The following is a 24,621-nucleotide window of genomic DNA, read 5'->3' as shown; positions in this document are numbered from 1 at the left end:
GTGTCTCCTTTAACAGAGAGTGATCTGCACACCAACTTGAAGAAAAAAGCATTTTATATTGATGCAAGATGAATCAAGCACATGGCATTACATTGGAATCAAAACAAAAAGGTGCAGGTTACTTATCCATAGCCCATAACATCATTGTAGGGGACCCGCCACCGACTTCCAAAGCCAGGATACCCGACAGACTGTTTCGGTGGTATGACCACCTTCCTCAAGGGTACAAGCATAACTGCAATGCTAGCCATATATAAAGGCCCTGACGGCGCCAAAATCAGTTCAAACAGCACTCACCTGTCACTTAATCTCACCTGGTACACCTGTGCGGTGAAACGCACATGACACGCACTTCCGGTATCAAAATCCGGATGAAATGGAATAAGTCCCAAATGACAATTGCTAAGATATACAATCACCTGTATTGCACCGCCAGCTGACCCTCCTGCACAAGCACAACACCGCTCACCCCCTCCGGCATGAGCGGCGTGTCCGGCTGTCAGATCGCTAGCGTGTGCTCGCCTATCTGCCGCTGACACGCATCCCGTCAGGTCGTGGAACGCACGACCATGACGCCTACGTCAGCACAGGCAGGGCGAACCAAACAGGACATCCTCAAACGTCAACGCTGGACCGCCCACAGTCAGATCGTGGAACGCACGGCCATGACAGGGGCGCCAGTATAGACAAAATATATGGAACATAAAAGCAATATTACAGGTGCGGGGCACTCAATAATTTTAAATAAATAACAAGGTCCAAAGGTGGAAAATAGACTTATAGTGAGTATAAGGCCGTCTGTCACTGATAATGGCACACATCATTTGGCCCAAACATTGGGAGTGCTTTCATCTTCTATATACCAAATATCATCATTCCAAAAAATGCCGTACAAAATATAACACATAAATGTAATAATAGAAAAACCACACCTCACCATTGAGTGTGCCCCAATCAATGCAATAAATGTGATAATCAGGAGAGAAAGAAATAATATAAGTATAAAGTGTGCCAATATGGCAAATGTTGAATCAGTCTAGCATCAAACAGGTTGTGGTAGCCTACAAGACCACCCAATATAATACATTAATCACCTATGACATAAATACATAAGCAGTCCCACTACAGAAAGACATTCAAATTAATTTCCTCATTCAGGCCCTCCGGAGCTAGAGAATTCAAATTATAAATGAACTCACATTCCTTCTGTAAGAGGGTAAGGTGTCGGTCACCCCCTCTTTTGGGGGCCCGGATTTGAAAAAGAGGCATAAACTTGAAGTCCTTCATAGTATGGCCAACCTCAAAAAAATGTCTAGCCACCGGTGGGGTGGTGTGGTCACGAACAGTCATAGCCTTTTTAATCGATGAACGATGCATTCCTATTCGTTCCTTAAGCATCCGGATCGTTTTTCCGATATACAGGTATTTGCAAGGGCAAATAATGACGTAAATGATAAATTTACTATCACAGTTCATGCGATGTTTTAATTTGAACTCAATGCCAGTCCTGGGGTTGCAAAAGACATCACCTGTTAACATATGCTGGCAATTGACGCAGCCACTACACTTGAATGCACCACTCTTGCATCCAAGCCATGTACCTTTCTTTGGGGCTGGGCTGATGTCAGAAAACGTAATCTGATCCTTGAAATTGCTGCTTCGTTTGTAGGCAAACATCGGGATTTCACTACAAAAAGTGCCCATAACTGGGTCAGATTCCAGTATATGCCAGTGCTTAAGTACCACTTCCCTCAATTTGGTTGAAGCTATAGAGAAAGTTGTGGGAAAAATCATCCTTTTGATAGTCTTATCCCTCTTGGGTTGTGTCAACAACGTTACTACGGTTTTAGCGAAGGGTTTATCCTTTGTTCAAACATTTAAACAAAGAGCTTTTGATTGTGAAGTGGAACTGCATAAGTTCCACCGGCAGTTAAAATTAAAAGATTATTTTTCTAGATCATCAAATACCACCACTAACACCAAGGTCTTTAAGAAAAAAAGCTCGTTTGATCCACCCTGCAACAATGCATCCATCGCCACCTTCATTAGACTAGTTAGACGTGATCTAATACCTTACATGTCTAAACAAAAAATGTCTTTTTCTAATGTAACCGTTGCCGAGAAACAGGCTATTAAAGCCCTTAATTCTAATAAAGATATAATTGTTCGAGCAGCGGACAAAGGTGGGGGAGTGGTGGTCATGAATATGAGTGACTATTGTGCAGAGGTCAAACGGCAATTAGCGGATGATCAATGCTACAAGCCGCTACGTTTTGACCCCACACCTACCTACTCTAAAGAATTGGACAGTATATTATCAATGGGTGTGACTAATGGATGGATAGATGAAGACACTTGTGAGTTCTTAACTCAATTGTATCCAGTCACCCCATTGATCTATATACTGCCCAAGATTCATAAGACCCTCCAAAAGCCCCCGGGGAGGCCAATAATTTCCTCACGTAATTCATTATGCCAGAACTTATCGCAATTTGTGGATTTTCATCTACAGGCGATAGTTCTGGAGATTGATCTTATCCTACGGGATACCTCTGACTTTTTGTGTCGAATTGACAAAATTGATTGTGTACCTATCGATTGTTTGTTGGTAACATGCGATATCACGAGCCTGTATACCAATATAAATCATATTGCAGGTATTGATGCCATCAAACGGATAGTCACCCAAAGTCCAGCATACCAGGGTCCTCCGGTTGAATATTTTTTGTTGTTAATTGATTTCATCTTACACAAGAATTATTTTCTTTTTGATAATTCATTTTTTTTGCAGCTACAGGGCACGGCCATGGGCTCTAACATGGCCCCGGCCTATGCCAATCTGTATATGTATGACTATGAAACATCTCACATTTTGAACAATAACTCATATTTTTCTTTTATCAACTCATATGTGAGATTTATTGATGATATTTTCTTTATATGGACCGGAGGCCCTGAGAAACTGGACTTATTTATGAAACACCTTAATGGACTACCTGGCACCATCAGGTTTTCATACATAAGCAGTCCCACAAATGTATGTTTTCTTGACGTAGACGTGAGTGTTAATCTTGGTAAATTGTCTACTTCAATCTACAAGAAACCAACTGATACCAACTCCGTCTTACGGGCAGAAAGCTTTCACCCACCCGCATTAAAAAGAGGGTTGCCTTATTCACAGCTTCTTCGTGTGGTAAGGATTACCTCGAATTCTGATGAATTACCTACAGCATTGAGGGCGATGGGTGATGACTTTGTCTCCAGAGGCTATGACCGTCTGGAAGTTGAAGAGGCCATCAAAAAATGTCTTCTATTGGACAGAGTAACGTTGTTGACACAACCCAAGAGGGATAAGACTATCAAAAGGATGATTTTTCCCACAACTTTCTCTATAGCTTCAACCAAATTGAGGGAAGTGGTACTTAAGCACTGGCATATACTGGAATCTGACCCAGTTATGGGCACTTTTTGTAGTGAAATCCCGATGTTTGCCTACAAACGAAGCAGCAATTTCAAGGATCAGATTACGTTTTCTGACATCAGCCCAGCCCCAAAGAAAGGTACATGGCTTGGATGCAAGAGTGGTGCATTCAAGTGTAGTGGCTGCGTCAATTGCCAGCATATGTTAACAGGTGATGTCTTTTGCAACCCCAGGACTGGCATTGAGTTCAAATTAAAACATCGCATGAACTGTGATAGTAAATTTATCATTTACGTCATTATTTGCCCTTGCAAATACCTGTATATCGGAAAAACGATCCGGATGCTTAAGGAACGAATAGGAATGCATCGTTCATCGATTAAAAAGGCTATGACTGTTCGTGACCACACCACCCCACCGGTGGCTAGACATTTTTTTGAGGTTGGCCATACTATGAAGGACTTCAAGTTTATGCCTCTTTTTCAAATCCGGGCCCCCAAAAGAGGGGGTGACCGACACCTTACCCTCTTACAGAAGGAATGTGAGTTCATTTATAATTTGAATTCTCTAGCTCCGGAGGGCCTGAATGAGGAAATTAATTTGAATGTCTTTCTGTAGTGGGACTGCTTATGTATTTATGTCATAGGTGATTAATGTATTATATTGGGTGGTCTTGTAGGCTACCACAACCTGTTTGATGCTAGACTGATTCAACATTTGCCATATTGGCACACTTTATACTTATATTATTTCTTTCTCTCCTGATTATCACATTTATTGCATTGATTGGGGCACACTCAATGGTGAGGTGTGGTTTTTCTATTATAACATTTATGTGTTATATTTTGTACGGCATTTTTTGGAATGATGATATTTGGTATATAGAAGATGAAAGCACTCCCAATGTTTGGGCCAAATGATGTGTGCCATTATCAGTGACAGACGGCCTTATACTCACTATAAGTCTATTTTCCACCTTGGGACCTTGTTATTTATTTAAAATTATTGAGTGCCCCGCACCTGTAATATTGCTTTTATGTTCCATATATTTTGTCTATACTGGCGCCCCTGTCATGGCCGTGCGTTCCACGATCTGACTGTGGGCGGTCCAGCGTTGACGTTTGAGGATGTCCTGTTTGGTTCGCCCTGCCTGTGCTGACGTAGGCGTCATGGTCGTGCGTTCCACGACCTGACGGGATGCGTGTCAGCGGCAGATAGGCGAGCACACGCTAGCGATCTGACAGCCGGACACGCCGCTCATGCCGGAGGGGGTGAGCGGTGTTGTGCTTGTGCAGGAGGGTCAGCTGGCGGTGCAATACAGGTGATTGTATATCTTAGCAATTGTCATTTGGGACTTATTCCATTTCATCCGGATTTTGATACCGGAAGTGCGTGTCATGTGCGTTTCACCGCACAGGTGTACCAGGTGAGATTAAGTGACAGGTGAGTGCTGTTTGAACTGATTTTGGCGCCGTCAGGGCCTTTATATATGGCTAGCATTGCAGTTATGCTTGTACCCTTGAGGAAGGTGGTCATACCACCGAAACAGTCTGTCGGGTATCCTGGCTTTGGAAGTCGGTGGCGGGTCCCCTACAATGATGTTATGGGCTATGGATAAGTAACCTGCACCTTTTTGTTTTGATTCCAATGTAATGCCATGTGCTTGATTCATCTTGCATCAATATAAAATGCTTTTTTCTTCAAGTTGGTGTGCAGATCACTCTCTGTTAAAGGAGACACCCCACATATATATATATATATATATATATATATATATATATATATATATATATATATATATAGCAAATATATTTTTTTTGTTTCATCATGCCATAAAGTGGGAACTTATAAATCTTAAAATTATAGGCAGATTGCAAGCTGTGCAATAGAATATGCAATATGTAAAGTTTTAGATTCATTATTGCATGAATATTATAATGAGAGTCTATACATGAAGCAGTGAAAAGAGTGGAGAAGTGTGCCATGACAACCAATCAGCTGTGAAGTAACATTTCTCAAGTGCATTCTATAAAATTGTATGTAGCTACTGATTGGGCAACTTCTCTGCTGGCTCAATATTTCACTGCTTCATGAATAGACCCCTAAATCAGGGGCGCCGATGTACGGTTTTTCTGGTGGGTAAAAAATGTTGTTATAAGGGTGATTATCAGGAGTGTCTCATCAGAAGGTGGAATGTGTTGAATCAAACAAAGTGGGGATTTGGAAAGAATAGTATTATGTGGTTGATGAGCAAGATGGGCAAATAACATTAGCATTTGAAACAGAGATGGCCATTGACCACAACGGTTTGAAATCCATGGCTGTCATTTTTGGAAGTTTTTTTTTTACTGATGTTGCTGATGATTGGCTGGCACCATATGGCATATATTCCAGCTACTGCTTTCAGCCTTGCTTGTGTTCATTTTGCAGGTGTAACATTAAGATTGTAGCCATCAAAGGGAACTTGCTGTTGATGGAAGGACAAGATGGTACCATCAAAGGCAAAGTCTTCAATGGGCTACCTTAGTTTGGAGACATTAAATGTCCGTTCTGCCAGGAATCTCTGCAAGCAACATCATTGACACTGGTGGGTGGGCTCACAACTGTCGTTACATGCCAACATACAGTAGTGACATACAAAAGGGCATGATTCAGGGGTAGATGCAATGCATATATGTTTGTAGTTTGCTAAATTATTTTCTACTGTGCGTGCAACTGAGTCGCACTGCTCCTACACTGCGATGGAGTTAAGATGGCGTTTGTAGCGTGGGCTCAGACGCAGGGCGATGACAGATAAGGGCCGTTTCTGGGAGATGGCTACAAAAACACAGCTGTGATGCAACCGTTTCGTGAGCATGTTGCAGCCAAGACAGTGGCTGAGATCTGATAGTGCAAGCAATGTCCTGCTTATCTGTATGCAAAAGTCAGATCTAAAATGCCAGTGGTGGTCGGGTCTTTACACAAAAGATGCAGGATCTTCATAGATTGGCTGTGTACAAAGATGGAGGAGCAATGCGATTAGCATCCACCTCTGAATCCAGACCATCATTTCTATCACTGTCTAGCTTCATATATATACTGTATACAGAGGGAAATACACTTACAGTGTACAAATAATAAACATATAACAGCTCCAAGGTACAGTGCATCCAAAATAAATTTCATGATTATTATGTATATTTTAATAAGACCTCTCTCCTTAACTGCTGATATTACAACGTTTTATCTAATGGGATAAAAACCTGCTCTAAACGTCTTAAGGTGCGTACACACGGGGCAATATGATCGCTGGCAATATATTGCTAGCAATATATTGCTCAGCAATTATATTGCCCCGTGTCCCGTTTTTATCTGCGACCAGAGATGGTCGCAGATGAAAATTTAAACACTGCTGGGTGAAGAGGCACGGGAAGGGCGCTGGTCGGAGGAAAACGGGAGCGTGCACCCGGCGATTTATCGCTGGTGCACACTCCAATCACTGGCAATATGGTCGCTCAGCGACCATATTCCCAGCGATTTCAGCCCCTATCACCCCCGTGTGTACACAGCATTAATGGTGATAAAAGGAAATAGGTTTGCACCATGGGTGGCCAAACTTGTCCTCAAGATCTTCTACCAACATTTCATGTTTTTCAGACAAACCTGTGGATCTATAGTAGGAATAGAATGCATCAGCTAGGTGATTTGGAAAACGTGGACATTGGTTGATCTCGAGGACCGGTTTGACCACCCCTGATCTTTACAGTTAACCTTACATTTTGGAGCTCATTGAAAAAAAAAGTTCCACAATTCCCTAAATATTTGTATTTATCAATTCACTTATATTATATGATCACAGTAACTGTTGTCATGCTGAATGCCATTAATATGCCAGTCAAAATTGGATTCAATACACAGATGCAGATCATCTTACCCAATCCGCTCTTGCTCCAGCTCTTCCATCTTGGTAGCTCTTGCGATCACTCGGTTGATAATTTCTTTTTCTTCATCAGTTAGGTCTTCATGTTTTCTTTGCCGCTCTCCCTGATTTGCTGGGTGTACAGACCATTCGGCATCTAGCCTAGAAATACCAGGAGGAAATTTACAAATCAATAAATCACACTGCATAGATGAGTACATTTTTGTATTACTAATTTATCCCCAGGAGGTCATTCAATTATCCACAATAAACGGCAATATCATGAATTTTGTTTCTCCTGCCGGAGTCAAGAGAAGCAAATTTAGTTGGATGTGACATTTTTTCATGGCCACAATCGAGAAAACACAGAAATTCAGGATACAGTAGGTTCCATGTTCTGTGTTTTCGCTCAATTGCGAGTAAAATATCCAAAACATAATTTAATTCATTCTTTAAAATCAGCATGGAAATAAGCGATCAGATCAAATTGAAAACATAAATTTGGAACAAAGGTCCTAAAGCGCAATTGCTGGTATTAAAATGAATACACAAACATTTAAGTTGATGTTGATCATAGCAACCAATCAGAATCTTCTGTACTCTTTACCTAGAAGGGCGCCCACGATTTTGATCGTGGGCATCGTTAGGGAAAAAAAATTGCGTCGGTCGCATCGCATGCGACCAAAAAATCGCATGCGATGCGACCGACGCGATGCCCGCAATTTCCCATAGGGAACAATGTTAAATGTCCCAATTGACCCGATTTTCCTTTTCAATGTCCCAATTGACCCGATTTTGAATAGGAAACAATGTTAAATGGCCCACAGAGGCCAAATAGGCACCCTGCAGTGTGAAATGCCCCCCCCAATTGTGGTACGCGTCCTACGACCTTTTCATATCCCCACTATCCACGTCGGCGTGGAGTTGAGAATAGAAAGTGTGGCCACCGAGCCCGAAGCGTGGCGAGCGGACGCGGACAGCTGTGAAGCCCGCGAGGGGACGCGTATACCTGTGAAGGTGTCCGCATGCGCTCGCCACGCTTCGGGCTCGGTGGCTCGCTGTGCTCGCCACACTTTCTATTCTCAACTCCACGCCAACGTGGATAGTGGGGGTATGAAAAGGTCGTAGGACGCGTACCGCCTCCCCTCGCGGGCTCGCTGCGCTCGCCACGCTTCGGGTTGACGTTGATCGTGGGGTGGCGTTAACAATTGGGGGGGGCCATTTCACACTTCAGGGTGCCTATTTGGCCTCTGTGGGCCATTTAACATTGTACCCTATGGAAAATCGGGTCAATTGGGACATTGAACAGGAAAATCGGGTCAATTGGGACATTTAACATTGTTCCCTATGGGAAATCGCGGGCATCGTGTCGGTTGCATTGCATGCGATTTTTTAGTACATGCGATGCCCGCGATAACCAGCGATGGGCGACCTTCTAGGTAAAGAGTACCGAATCTTCTTCTTTATTTATATAGAACATTCTAGAAGATAATAGATAGAAACTGATTGGTTGCCCTTAGCAACATCCTATCTTCAATATAACTCCCATCTTAGTAAATAAACCCCAAACTGACCGTTATACATCTGTTTGTCTCATGCTACTCCTTAATTACTGCAATTATTACTAATGTATATATTAGTAGAACTGATAAGACCATGTTGGAAACTTTGGGTGAAATGTAATAGGGGGAAAGATTCAGAAAGTGAGAGATTTGGTAAGTAATCTACAGGTTTTTTTAAAGCGGCAATCATTTACACTGCAGAATCAAACTGGTTTTGCAGTGTAAATGATTGCCGCTTTAAAAGAAAAACTTACCAAATCTCTCACTTTCTGAATCTCTCATCCTATTAAACTTCCCCCTAATAAATGTCTTTGAAAAAGGAAAAATTACATTTTGATGAAAGGCAGCAAATAACATGCACATATTCTTCAACATACAGTACCAAAGCATGCATATACACTGGAATGGAGAAAAGGTACAGAAGATGAGCTAAGTACTCCAGTACTGCAGGAGTAATGAGCAGCTGTTTACATTAGATTGCAAATCACGGTAAGTATTTCTGCAGGAGAGACATACTGTTTTCACTATGCTCCTACATAACCTTCAAGGTCTACATATACGGAGGAGTAGTAGCAATAGGGTCTCTAAGGGCCCCTGCTGGAGTCCCAGTGGTGCAATGGTTTAGGGTTGCTTCTTATTTCCCTTTCTTTGAAACCATGGAAGTACCAGCACTGCCTTCACCGTAGCTTTAGGAGGATCTTTAATTCGAGAGCACTGTCTGAAAATTCAGATAGCAAAACAGGCCATGCTAACACTTCTGAATAGCCATAGGGCCTTGGCTCAGAATGTTATATATGCTGCTTTATACACATGCATTTTTAAAGAATACAGTAATCCTTTTCATTATGCATTTCAATAATTCAATGCCAAACTCTCAACTCAAGACAACACTAAAATCCTTGAGACATTCAATACTATTTTGGGGACGTTCCAGTGCCCCACGGTGGGGGCAGTGGGAGTCTGCCTTGTCACCCGGTGAATAGACGGTGTGCGTATGCAGGCAATCAGAGGGGCTAAGGGCTGGCCTGCAGCTTACAGAGCAGCTGGCCATGCCCCCAGAGCGGCAAAATTGGTGCGTGGCCTCGAGTGAGAGCGATTTGTAGGCCACTCACCCTTGCCACCAGGCTATGCCTCTAAATTTTGGGATGTCCCTCCTGCCGTGGATTAAAATTTGGGAGGCATGGTCTACAGTAGGAGGCAGGGCCAGGCTGTAATAGTGGGTTGTCTGGTTTATATTAAACTGTATTTTTTTCTTATTGTTCGCACCCATTAGAAAGACTAAAGCAGTAATTCCTAAACTTTTTTGAATTACACCCTAGAATATGACCATTTTTTACATGGCAACCCTAGGCAAAAAGTTGCTTATTGCCAAATTTGGAGAAAAGAAAAATTAAATGAAATTAGTTGTGGATATGTTATCCTTAGTTTCATTAATGTGGTGAGGGACAGGATTCGCTTGTTTGTCCATATATTTTATGATTGGAAGCCAGAAACAATGGTTTTTGTGAATGAAATTGACCATAAAAATTTTTAATTGATCCTGGACCACCAACCCAGGGCATCCCTGCAATTACCCAGAGATACCCAGTTTAGAAACCTCTGGACCAAACTGATGATATAGGGCCCAATTCGGACCTGCTTACTTTGCTGCAAATTATGGGATGACTGTGCATGGGCTGTGATTGACACCCTGCGTCCATTTGGGGGCGGTAACCCTGCATTTTCTAGGAGTGCCCCATAAAATGCAGGCATTAGCCAGCCCTTGGGAGGGAGGGCCAGTGACATCATAAGAAGCCTCCTTTTCCCTACGGGCATTCAGCAACTACAGCGCAAATTTTATAACTCATACCATTAAAATTGGATCATCTGTGATGACTGCAACAATATAATTGCAAGTGGTAATACTAAATTTTTTGAGCAATCAGATAGAGGATTACTACAAGAACAACACATGATACAGACAGGAAAGAGCAAGCATAGCAAACTGGCAGAATATCCAACAGTTGGGCAATCTATCCATGGGATCAGCACTGAGTACAGATTCCTAGATAGAGCAAGGTACAGTATATGAAGAAACAAACTATAATCCACCATTCAGGAGGTTCTGAACAAACTACAATCCATCAGAAGGTTCTGGCCAGGCTTCAATAAATAAGAACCCACCACCAGAATGAAATTAGAATGAGGAACCAGGGCACAAATTATAGAATAAAACACAGCTTTGCTAGGAAACCAGGTTCACAATGACAGCCCATCACCCTGGTTTCCCAGCGAGAGGTGGCACCCATCAGCCCTTTGAGAGGTTGGTGTGACATCCTGACATCCTAGTTTCCAGATGCCAAAATCAAGAATTGCGCCAACTGGAAGTCACATAGTGGCTTGTAACAGTACCCCCCTTAAAGAGGGGTTAAAGAACCCCCAGAACCAGGTTTATCCGGGAAGTCCATGAAAAAAGATTTCTTGAAGAGAGGGGCATTAAAAAAATATATCTAGAATTCACGTTCTTTCTTCAGGGTCATATTCCTTCCAAAGGACTAGGAAATGTACCTGCCCTTGAACAAAGGTGAGTCAAGGATCTTCTCTACCACAAATTCTCTGTGACCTTGAACCATGACTGGATATGACTGGCAAACTATTTTAGAGCATAAAGCAGGTTTAAAAAAAAAAATCCAGTGTAATGTATAATAAATTCTTAACTACTGGGGTAACTGAAGATGAAAGATAAGAAGATTAATCTGCTTGATTTTTTGGAATGGACCAATATGCAGTGGTCCTAATTTTTGCCCAACAACAGGTGCCACCCATTGACCCTGTGAGAGGATGGCGCAACATCTCGGTTGCTAGACAACAACAAGACTACTGAAGAAGTTCAGAGTTACCACCATTGGTGTAAGTTCATACCAGGCACCTGGAGGCAAATCCAGAGTAGCACAGTTGAATGGGCAGAGGAGGAAATAATATACCAGAAATCCTGCCAGTTGTGGATAATCTCCGGCGACTTTTACCCAGTTCTCTTCAGCCTCATCCTCTGGTGTCCCCTACACCATTACATGGTTTAGCAATATTACACAAAGAGGAACATATGGTCAGACCAGAAGATAGAAAGGACAGACTTGAAATATGTAGCCAATTACCTTTATTGGCCAAAAGAAGGAAACATATGAACCAATAATATACTGAATTTGCTTGACTTGCAGTAGTGCACAGGATTCACTCACATTCAAAGTGCAAGAGGGCCATGAAACCGACATGTAGTAGTGCATAGGATTGACTCAATGTAAGAATACAGTGAGCCCACATAATAGTCTTAGACACTAAACCACAAACAAATAATAAGAGATAAGGGGGGAAATTTACTAAGAAGAAATAGCTATGAATACACCCATTTGTAGCCATTTCTGGCCGTGTATGGCCGTAAATTTTCTATGGCTGATATACGGCCATTAGTATTCCAGGCATATTCGTATTTGTATTTCAAAATAAGAATGCATGCGCCATCGATAGAATATGAATAGGAATCACCATTCAGTCGAATGGCGATTCCTATTTTACTAACTGGCCATATGTAAAATGGGTGTGGTATAGGGTTCAGACAGTCAGGATCCCGACAGTCATTAGCCCGACGTTGGGATCCCGACTGGCCGGACTCAGACAGTATGGCAAGCACAACAAAGCCCCTTGCGGTCATGGACCCTCAAGAGGGAGAATAGCCGGTGGCCGTTGGGAACCTGTCTGTCGGTGTTTTAACAGTCAGGATCCTGACGTTGGGTAAATGACTGTCGGGATCCCGACTGTCGGACCCCGTCCGGCACCCATGTAAAATATGGCTGATGATAGATCCGAAAATATGGCTAGAAAATAATCATAATTTTCTAGGCATATTTAGCTTTAGCCTGCACGGATCAATCCCACGGACCATTTCCCCAGGGTCCCTGCCCAGGCTGGCCGGTCAGGGGTTTAATGGTTTGACCACGGGACCTTATATGAGAAGTGTCCCCCTGGCTGTGCCATTACCCTGCTGGCTGGTTTGGCCCGTTGCTGGTTCTTAAAATACGGTGAACCACTATTCATTTTGTCCCCCGAATTTTGGGAACCAGGGCTGGTTGTGAGCCTGGTGCTGGTTTTAAAACTTAGGGGGAACCCCTTTGACTTTCGTTCCCTGAATTCTTTAAACCAGGACCGGCTCTTTGCGCCCGGGGCTGGTTACTGCTGTGGGGGGGGACCCCACATAGTTTTTTAAATTATTTATTTTTACTATTTTTTACATACTGCATCCTGCATGGATCTGACTGATCCGTGCAGGCTGCCGACTCGTATTTGTATTTGGCGGCCGTATATACGGCTGCCAAATAGAAAAGCGAATGGTGAAAACTACGGTCTCCTAAACCATCGGGGAAATACCAATCTGTAAATAGGGCAGATTAGAGAATACAGCCAATGCCTGTCATATGAATTTGTACGCAGCATCTGCCGTATTCACATAAATTTCACCCAATAAGTAATAGAATTCAGGGAAAGGAGGTGACCAATCATAGCAGGAGCCTTTATAAGAAATGTAAAGTTGCTCAAATTCTCTGCTTTCTATTAAATAAAACAGTCAAGCAATATTTTTCAGGATGACCTGAAACATTGGTTTGCCCTCAGCATGTATTATTTCCACTTTTTAAGTAAGATCTGCAAGAATGAAAATGGCTGTTGACATTTGAAAGAGGAAACTGGAGGAGATTGCGCTACCACACACTACTGTATTCAGGTTTGTTCCCATCCATCCATTTTTTTTATAAAACTTTAGTTGCTGTACATAAAATAATCTGCTTACATTGACCATCCTTTGATCAAGTCCATTTCTGTTCCTATACTTGTTCCCGGGCACAAGACAGTTTGATGTAATAAAAGACAGTATATACTGTCGTTTTCTTTTGATGTACCAAGAGCAGTAAAGAGAATATGCTATCACTGTTAAATTTCAATCTTGAAAGAACTGTAAAGTAAATGTAGCATGTAAAAAATAAATGCTGCATAAACATTCCATAACAATACTTATTTTTTACCCATAAGCAAATTGTCAAATGTGCTTTTCATTAGGTCCTAACCACCTCTGCCTCCACTTGTCATCTAGCGCCTGTCCCTGCCATCCACAAAGCCTTCATAGCAGGTATAAGCTTTAGTATTTGCATGAAAATATTCAAAACACATGCAAGAAAGGAACGTATCTCTGAAGTTATGTAAGAAATTAAGGGCCCAATTCTGATTTGATCGGTATCCGACATGTTTGCACAGGGGACCGATGTTTGCGCTCTGTGCATGTGCAGGGCTGCTGTGCGGACACCTTCGGCGACTTGCACAGTTGCTGAGGCGATCACACGGGGGGGGGGGGATGGAGGCGGGCAGGGGGCATTCACATGGGGCCGCCCAGTGTTTCCTGCCTTTCAATGATGGTACTTGCACTACAATACCATAGGGTTCTGAAACTTTTGCTTCTTGTGGGTGGGCAAGGGCAAAGGAGATGGATTTTCTCAATGTTATATGATTCCAATATACCAGGGCTGGGCAACACTGGCCCTCCAGACTACACATCCCAGGATGCTTTGCATTAGTTTTGCTATGTGGCCATGCTGAAACTGATGCAAGGCATGCTGGGATGTGTAGTTCATCAACATCTGGAGGGCCAGTGTTGCCCAGCCCTGCAATATACTGTATCATTTATCTTGACTTAATGATTTCATTATAGCAGCTTTTCATGTCACATCCTCTTTGAGACTGACCAGTTCCTCATGATCTCCTTGTCTTTATAAGCTTTGCAATATGTAGTACAAAATGGCTCACTAGAGTATTCCAGACAGTGCAAATGTATCCAAATTATGTCCTTGAAAGGATTTCAGAAGACAGTAATAATCAAACTATGTCCATGGACAAAATAAATGACATTAAGTTTTCTTTTCCATTCAATAAAAGTAATTTCCTAACTGTAAAATATGGCACTTATTTGTATTTGAGCAAATGCAGCTCATGGTTTGTATTGATAACTAGGAGAACAGACACAGCATGCCTTCATTCCAATGTCTGCCTCCATAACAACAGCCTGCGTGACCTTTTCCAGGTCCAGCTGATAAAGCAATGTTACAATACAAATGTCACTTCAAAGCTTCTCTGACTTCTGCTTCATCATTTCAATATTTTGTCTAAAGAAATGCGTGTTTAGCCTCATTGTTGTCTTACATTATTCATGAGAGTGAGGGGATATCAGTGCTGACTCTGATTCATGTGTCTCTATCAAACATTTATTGGTTTTATTACATAAGTCAAACAGAACCTATAAGTGTGTTAGATAAATAAGCAAAAGGAGTCCCACTGGAAGAACAGGCAGAGGAACGGTATCTCCTACTGTATGACATGTAAAAACACTGTCCACTTTGTTGGATAGAGAAAAAACTCTTTTGTCTCCTGCTAAAGGGAACCACCGCCCTACATATTGCAAAATAATAAATAAATAAAAATGTTACATTTGGATGCATACAGTATTTAAAACTTATTTATCTGGCTTGAACTTAACAAGGACCCAGTGCGTCATGCTGCGCCATAAAAAAAAAAAGATGCAGAACTTGGGGGGCTTCATGGCCAAGTTGGGAATAAAAAGCACACGTCAGCGAGCTCTCCAGCCCTATCATCTTAATTATTTTCCTAAAACAAAGCTCGGCAAGTGTCTGGCATCCTCTTAGAGCCCGAAAATCCAGATTGTGGCGCAACAGCCGCAATTCATCAGTCATCTAGTTTGCCTCTCCGTTGGCCGATCCAATGTCCCTGTAAACAAGCACCTGGATGGGCCTGTGTCCTTCGGGCAGACTTCTGCAGGTAGTCCTGTGACAATGTACTTGTCCTGGATGTGAGCTGTAGTGGATGGCTGTAGGCTGCACACACCTTGTAGGTGCCGTGAAAAAGATTCTGATACTCTATGGTGCCTAATTCAAAATGTTTGGGAACCACTGGTCTAGAAGCATAGTGGGTTCACATCTGGACTTGTAACTGACATAATGACCAGCCAACCAGGAACTGATGTATATGACAATGTGGATACAATGTGAATTATTAAAACATCATGGCACTGTTTCTGGTTGACTCGGTAAGCTGTCTCAAAGGGCCCGTCTCACTGCCCCACTAAATCACCACCCCCGCATCCCCTCGCAACCATGTGAGGGGATGTGTCACGAAGACGCATCCCCTCACATGTTCCGCTGGAAGAGAAATCATTCTATAGCCACCGACCATCAAATGATTTATTCAGGCCACGCAAATATAAGTCAGTGGAGACTGACTTATATTTGCTGGCTTCCGTCATGTGACGTCAGCCACCTGCCCCAGGCACACCTCCGCCTGCCCGCAATTCCATGGGAACGCCCAGCATTTTCATGGGGATGCCAATGAAACGATGGGCATTCCCACACCCGATTCCACCACCCCACATTGGTCTGTGTGAACAGATCGCCAACTATGCAAGTCGCCGAGTCCATTCGCCCAGGGACCCTGCACATGTGCATAATTCATTGTGCGCATGCGCATATTAAAAATATAGCTCTAGTAATAAAAGGAAACATTGTAGTAGTATCAAAATGAATTCCTGCTACAGTACTTCTTGACTGTGCAACATCACTGAAAAAAATAGGAAAATAATTGGACAACTTATAGATTTATTTACTACATTCAACATCCAACAGATTACTATAAAGTATAAACTGACATTTGCTGGCACTATAAAAACAGCTTTAAGCTGAAATCTCTAAATTCTAATATACAAACAAACAAACCAGCCCGCAAACCCATTCCTTTGTCAAAATACCAATTCATTAATATACCTGTAGTGCACCCAATTTAGTGAACATGTAGATCTAACATATAATGTAGAGCCAACATATTATGTTCTAAAGCCCCATACACATTAAACAATCCCCGCCGATGCAGATATTCTTGGCAGCGGGGACCCGGTGGGGAGCTGGCATAAACAAGTGCATACAAACTTGCAGATGACAGTTGGGAATGAGCGACTGAGGGGGGAGCAACGGGGCCATGCTGAAGTCACAGCATGGCTGTCTTTAACAATCGCTAACGATCTTTAGTGTACAACCTAGACGATAGTAAATTATATCTCCAAGAATTCCCTTCTGAGCTATATATTTTATTATATTGCCTAGTGTGTATGGAGCTTAAGGCTCCAGCTGAGGAAGAATCTGTGCTGTTGACCAGCATCTAAACATCGCCATCATTCACCCTCATCTCAGCAACTTGCTTCTGTGAGTGATTTAACGTACACGAGTTTCATCACATTCACTCTATAGAAGTGTATTGTTAGAGTTCCACCGGTACTAACACAAACTAATAGACAGTGATGTGACATGACTGTAATGACCAAGCAGCAAACAATTGGGATCTGGCACAAAAGGTCAGAACAGAAATGTTACATGTCTTTCCAAATGTTTCTTGATTTATGTAGTTGACTATGATTGGGAATATTGGGGCAGATGTATTAAGCCTAGCGAAGAGATAAACTGGAGATAGAGTGGAAGGAGATAACACAGCAGCCAATCAACTTCCAACTGTCATATTTCAAACACTGCAGATTGGCTGGTGCATTATCTCCTTCCACTTTTTCTCCATTTTATCTCTTTGCCAGGCTTAATACATCTGCCCCAGTGACCTGTAGCAAGCACATGCATGGTAAGCGAAGCAGCCCATAAGGGTACATGTTTCCATTGATTGTGATCACAAATTATGAAACATACAAAATGACACCCCAAAACAAAACTGAGTTGACCATTTTCGTGATGGCCATTTTGTCGACCTTTAACCCTGTTGTTGACCTTACCCACTGTAACTTTTTACCTATTGATCCATTTATCAAACTAATGCATGTTGAGCTTCTGGGGTCAGACTAGTGACTGTCTAGCTAGACATTGTGTATCTTCTATACCACACTCCCAACAATGAGTAGTAATAGATAAAGTCCAACAAACACTACAAAAAAAAAATATATACTTACTGTCCTTTTTCACTGTGAGCAGAGAAGGAAAGAAAAATAAATATGTAAAAACAATGTCATTGTCTCAGAAACAAATTGCTTTTATTGGTTATACAACTACAAAGATAAAGTAATAAATCTCCCCTACAATATTGTTTTTTGCTAAAAAATTTCCACTGATTCCAGAAATGGTTTACATTTTGATTGACCAAACCTTTGGCCTTCTCTGGATCTACCCATTGAAGCTTTGTTGGTCAATCAAAATTATTATTTTGGATAGGTACTGTACGTACCATGTACCTCTACACAGAAGGGAGTGAAATCACTTACAGTATTTGAGAAGAGTGAAATTACTCACAGTGATTATAAGATCCTCACTATTTACAGATAGCATTTGAATTTTCACTAATTATTTATGAGGTTGCGCCTATTCAGACCAGAGAGACCTTAATAATGGATATAAGAGATTTTTGTAAAAAAAACAACACCCCTGATGAAGTCTACAAGTGAGACGATACACGTCGGGTACATGTTTCATCTATGAATTAAGACAATCACTCCAATTACAAAGAACTGCTGTGAAACGCATTTTATTTTTTTGTATTTTAATAAATGTTTTATACTAAGAAATTTATTCTTGTTTATATGAATTGTGGACAGACCTAAAGTATCAGAAGGTTACTTAATTTGGGTGCTATATAACACTACTGTTGCGTGTGTGTCAACAGTGTTTGTAAGTATACTATGAGTGTGTCGGCAGTGTGTATGTATGCTGTGTGTGTTTGTGTCAGCTGTCTATCTCTCTCTATATATATTTAAACTCGGCTACATGCGATGTGATACGTGTGTGTGTGTATCTGTCTGTATGATACAAAAATCCCTCATAACCCTGTGTTTACCCCTGAGCTGATACCTGTTCCGCAACACTTGGTGGGCGTGTGCATATAGCGGAGTGTGATGTATACGCACATATGTACATTCTTGTGATGTCTGCCTAGGGGTATGGAGGGGAGTGCTGGGGGATGGAATGTGTCCATGCACACACTCCTTATTTGAACAAAAAGAACAGTTGTGTGTTTAGGAGGAACTGTGGACAAGACCCTTTGCCATCATTTTATAGGAAAGAAAATGTATACATATGTTAATATTTGGGGAGGGGGGACTTTTTTTGGCTTGGGGGAGCAAAATATCAAGTTAAGCCATTAATCATAGGAAAGAAGTATGATTTCTAAAAAGTAGCATATGCTATAGGTCTATTTTAGTTTTGTTAAATTAATCACTCCTCTGTAATTAATGGCTTTAAGTTACCCTGGCACTATTGGACCTAGGAATACAACTTAGGATAGCATTGATGCCTCACAGTGCTATGAATATAGGTGGCATTCCATGGCCATATTTGTATGGAGTTTGTGGGGCTGTCATTATTTGGACATTACACCAAAATTAAGTCATTTTCCAGTCCACAGGTATGGGGTGGTGCCTTGATGCAAACTCAAATTTATTTGTCCAGCCCCCTCAATTCAGCACCAGGATGCCCATGTTAATCTTCTTATCCTGACCGCTTCACTAGAGAGTGGGTTCCCATATTAATCTTATCCTGCCTGCATCACCACTTCACTAGGAAGTGGGTTGGATGCAGGAGATGTGGCCAGCCTTCCAAGAGTGCAGGGGATTGCCCCAGAGTAGGCAAGTATGTAGTAATTTACTATGACCTCTTCACTCTTCACAACATTTAAACTGTATACAGTATATTTGCTGACACAAGCTCATTTGTGCAAAAAGTGACAAAAATACTGCCAGAGTTCCAAAGCCTGGTGAGTCACCACTGAATTCATCAGTCCAGTGGGGCCCACAACTTACATGCCGCACTCATTTCTTAAATACTCATCCCTCCAGTGTTCCACGCCATTGGTAACAGCGGTGCAGAAATCACCAGCAAAATTTCAGCCTAACAATTTCCCCAGAGATCTGCATATGTGCATTTACACAGCGGGCGAGTCAGGCCTACTTGTGAGTTTCCAAACTCTCATCTCTGAGAACTGCGGGTATGGATCATTGGGCATTGAGCGTGATGGTCGACAAGCATTAGGTCAACATCATTAGGTTGACATGGGTTAAGTCAACACAAGCATTAGGTCGACATGGGGAAGGTCGACAGTCAAATGGGGTTTTTCACATTTTACGAATTTCGACACAGTCGACATGGACACTGAAACATAGCACTGCTTCCCCTCGCATGGCTCGCTGCACTCGCCATGCTTTGGGCACACTATTTTATTCTACAACCACACCCTAGTAGATGGTAGCCATGAAATACCGCCTGTCGGCACATGTCGGCTCAAAAAAAAAAGTGAAAACCCCATGTCGACCTTTTGACTGTCGACCTTCCCCATGTCGACCGAATGCTTGTGTCGACCTAATGACCCTGTCGACCATCTGCTTATAGACCTAGTGACCGTATCCCAGAACTGCACAGATATAGACATTTAAGCTGTGACAAAATCCTGGCAACCTTCTTTAATGATGCAAGCACAGAGGATTAAGTCAGGTACTCACTTTTTCAAACCATGTTTAAAAGTTTGCCCAGTCTATTATTTCTGATAATATATAGATCAATATAGCCAAGGTGGATATGTCAGTTTTGTTTAGACCAGTGGTTCCCAAACTGTGCTCCGTCGCCCCCCTGGGGTGCCTTGGGACACTTCCAGGGGTGCCTTGGATTGGTGGTCCAGAACCAATTTAAATTGTTTATGGTCACTGTAATAGGCAAATCTCGTGCTTGCCACTGCCAATCATAACATATGTGGACAAACAGAAGTGAATTATGTCCCTCACTACATAACTAAACCCAAATATAACATATAAACTAAAGGTGGCCATACCTCTACAGATCGATTGTCAAATTGGGCTGGTTGGAACAAAAACCTGGTAATGGATGAGTGACAGTTTTTGCCAGTTTTCCAGCATTTCAAAGCAAATAGTCAACTTTCATTTACTCTTCATCCATTACCAATTTTTTGTTCCAACCAGCCCAATCTGACAATCGATCTGTAGATGTATGGCAGCCTTAATTTTACTTAATTCAAATTTTGGAGGCAGAAGAAGGGAGAACCACATCCCCCAGGAGCCTCCTCATTTATAGGCATCTTCTTTCCCAGTAAAAAGATAGAGGGGAGATCACTGACCGCCTGGGCACAGGAAAGGATACTGTGGTTATCGGGAGAGCGCACAAAATAATCAAAATTTGGGTGCGAGACTAAAAAAACATGCTCAATTAAAAAACAACATTACAGTACATGGAACTGGTCAAATGATTAAATAATTTAATAATCAATTTACTTTTCTAAATATCAATGTGGATAACCCTAACTTCTAATATAACTTTCAGTTAGTAATTAATAAAAACACAAGTGAATGTAAATATTTCTATAAAGATGAATTTAATCATTTGAGAGCTTCAATGCCTCAAAGGGCGGGATGCTATATAGCAGAAATGCGGTAAAAACCCCGTTTTCGGGGTTTCTACCGCATTTCTATATGCTATATGGCGCCTCCGCAGTGTCAGCGCTGCGGAGGGAATCGCCAGCTAAAGCTGGCGAATCCCTGCAGAAGCCTATGGGCTTCTTACCGCAGCGCTGTTTGAGGGATCCGTCACGGATCCCTCCCAGCGTGCCCTGCGGCCGGCGCCGGGGTCTGCGCATGCGCAGATGGACTCCCGGGTCACAGACCCGGAAGTCCAGCGCCGGCACCGCATCGCAAGGGACAGCTCTTACCGCAAGAGCTGTCCCTTGCATGAATAACGGCATATGTTATAGCATATGCCGTTATTAAAAATGCGATGTCCGGCGAAGGGGGGCCGCGGATGTTATAACATCCCGCCCAAAATGAGTTAGAAAATGATAAATGTTTTCTCCTTTAGAAAAGTATTCTCATAGCAGGACTGGCATTAAATAAATTAGATATTTTAACTCCAACTAATTATAAATGAATAATGTGTACAATGTAGAACGTAATTTATTAATTCCTGACAAAAGCCGATAAAATAAAGCGATTAATTGAATTAAGGTTGTCTGGAGGCATAGGGAAATCATTCAACTTAAACTGGAGTGATTTATCAAGTCATAAGTATTGGCATAAAGCTGATATCTTAATAAAAATGCTAATTGTTAGCTCGTAACTAATTGCACTTCTTGATGTGCAGCTAGCATATTCCTAACATGGCATTTTCCTGCGTAATAAAATATGCACATTTTTAACAAAATCCTGTAAAATTTAATAAGTAAATGAATTAATTCCCTAGGAATTTTTTAAACGCTTAATTGGATGGGCTCTCTTACAATATTACAGTGCCAAAAAAGATAATTCTACTGTAAAAATAGAAGACTAAAGTGTACATCTACAGTTTATTGTACTGATGTTACCTGTTCTCACATTATTTTGGCCATGTGCACACAAGCCTCTTCCTGATATATGAATGGAGGGAGATAGATGCTCACATAGAGATAATTGATGTCCGCAGAGAGATCCTGGAACAGTGCACATGGCTAATTTGCCAAAACAAATAATGGAACAATGATCAGGAAAGTCAAGAATGTTGTATTAGTATCCTGTAATCCACTTTGGCTAATCAGCCATATGCCCACATCTCTCCACAGAGATCATTCAACTCTATACAAGCATCCATCACCGCTTTGTTCAGCTATCAAAAAAACACATGGACATGAATAATGAAAACAATACTGTTCTGCAGCTTTTTAGGGCTTCAGGCGCAATTCTTAATGCAGACAAAGCTCGTTTTTAAAAACTGCGCATGTGTCGCGGCTAGGGTGACCAACTCATCCCTTTAATCCGGGACACATATTAATTACACAGGTTCTGTGGCTGGCTTTCACCTGGTTTTAAACTGCCACACTTCAAGACTCCATTTCACTTGGTTTTAAACTGCCACAGAACCTGTGTAATTAATATGTGTCTAGAATTAAAGGGATGAGTTGGTCACCCTATTGTCGCGGCTGACATACTGTATGCAATTTACAGCATTTATAAATCATACGCTTCTCAGCTGCCTCTCATTTAGGGTTAACTGGTGGACTGGAATATCACAAATGGGGTCTCCAAGGATGAGGCCCCAGTATATCTAGATCCCAGTAATCCTGAGGTCTATTGTGATATGCCTGACTTTTGAAACACTGACTAGTACTGTATGTTATATACTTTTCATTGGAATTTACATATTAAACAATACCATATAAAAATTCACTAGTTGGTATTTACAGTAGTAAGAGTATCTAGGGAATATTCAAAGTATCGGTGTAAACACACTGTTTTACAAATGTTATCATAATGTAGTCAAATTATTAAGATTACCCAATTTTTTTTTTTTCATTTTCATTTTTTTTATATACACATTCTACAAATTGAGATTAAATCTCATGGGATTTTACTGATGTGCTCTTAAACGTTCATGAGATGATGCGTATGCATAATGGATATGTAGACAGACACACAAAATATATATATATAGTTCACTTATGTCGGCACTCTAACGCATATATGAGCAACTTTCCCGGTGCACTCTAATTAGTATAATGCAATAGTCCAAAAGGTAGCAGACACTCGGACAAAAAAACAATCAAAGTCACTAAATCAGATAAGCATAGCTGTAATAGCTTTCGAGGTTACCACCTCTTCATCAGGGCACAGCATTCACAATAATACCATACACTTACCCCACATAAATACCCCCACCGCTGTCCCCATTCAAGCTCCGTCAGGCGCCATACTCTGGCCGGTCAGGAAGACTTCATCTCCGGACTTCCGTGACGTATATTCCGGAACACAGGTAGCGTTCAATGTGTTCCACCTGTGTCCGGCTTGCATTCCACCAGGTCCCCGGCAACTATCTCCCTACTCACTACTCCGATCTACTTCTTGGATGTGGATTTAGAACTTACAGATGGCCGCATTACCACCAAGTTCTTTAGTAAAACTACAGATCATAACACTCTTCTGCAGGCCTCAAGCTTCCACCCTCCAGCCTTGAAGAGGGGACTCCCGCGTTCACAAATGATTCGAACTGCCCGAATAACAAGCGATAAAAGTTTAGTCCCTGAACAACTAGACAAGGTGGTAGAGCGATTTAATTTAAGGGGTTACTCAAAAGAACCTTTAACAAAAATAAAAGAGGAGGTTTTAAAATTAGATCGGAGTGAGCTCTTACTACCTACAGAGAGGAGCCACAAAGATATGATCCCATTGGTGTGTAAGTTCTCAACACCCAATCCGGTTATACAAAGGGCGACTAAAGCCCTTTGGCCAACCATTAGTACGGACAAGGATTTACCAGCTTTCAAAAACACAAGACCCATAGTGGCCTACTCTTGAGGAACTTATGAGATAGGCTGGTTAAGATCGACATCACAGGGATGGGCAAAACAAGATGCCCCAATACCTATGTTAAACCTCCTGGGTGTTACAAGTGTAGTCACTGTGCTACATGTAAACTGCTTATTCCCTGCAAAAAATTCAAACACCCCCTTTCAGGGAAGGTATATGATATCAGATATGTGTTGAGTTGTTCCTCGAGATATGTAATTTACACTGTGGTATGCCCTTGTGGGCTTTACTACGTGGGCCAAACCACATGTAAATTTAAAGAAAGAATGGGGGGACACAGATCCTCCATTAATTTGGCTCTACGTGGTCATGAAACTGACCAACCAGTAGCATG

At 41.8% G+C, this 24,621-nt stretch overlaps 1 protein-coding gene across 2 annotated transcripts in view; it reads right to left on the bottom strand.

The window, feature by feature from the left end:
* The window catches only part of RPH3A (rabphilin 3A), a 231,623-nt gene that overhangs the window by 131,377 nt on the left and 75,625 nt on the right, over positions 1-24,621 (bottom strand). The window contains exons 3-4 of one of the 2 annotated variants that reach the window (XM_083151441.1): positions 17,913-17,924; positions 7,335-7,481 (exon numbers count right to left, since the gene is read on the bottom strand). In XM_083151441.1, the coding sequence (XP_083007567.1) occupies positions 7,335-7,481; positions 17,913-17,924 (159 nt within the window). The remainder of the gene's footprint in view (positions 1-7,334; positions 7,482-17,912; positions 17,925-24,621) is intronic. The other variant, XM_083151442.1, reaches the window with a different exon arrangement.

Source organism: Crinia signifera, chromosome 1, assembly GCF_055691185.1.
Source record: "Crinia signifera chromosome 1, ASM5569118v1, whole genome shotgun sequence".
Lineage (NCBI taxonomy): Eukaryota > Metazoa > Chordata > Amphibia > Anura > Myobatrachidae > Crinia > Crinia signifera.
The sequence above is the reverse complement of the archived record's forward strand: the minus strand, read 5'-3'. Positions and strand labels throughout refer to the sequence as shown.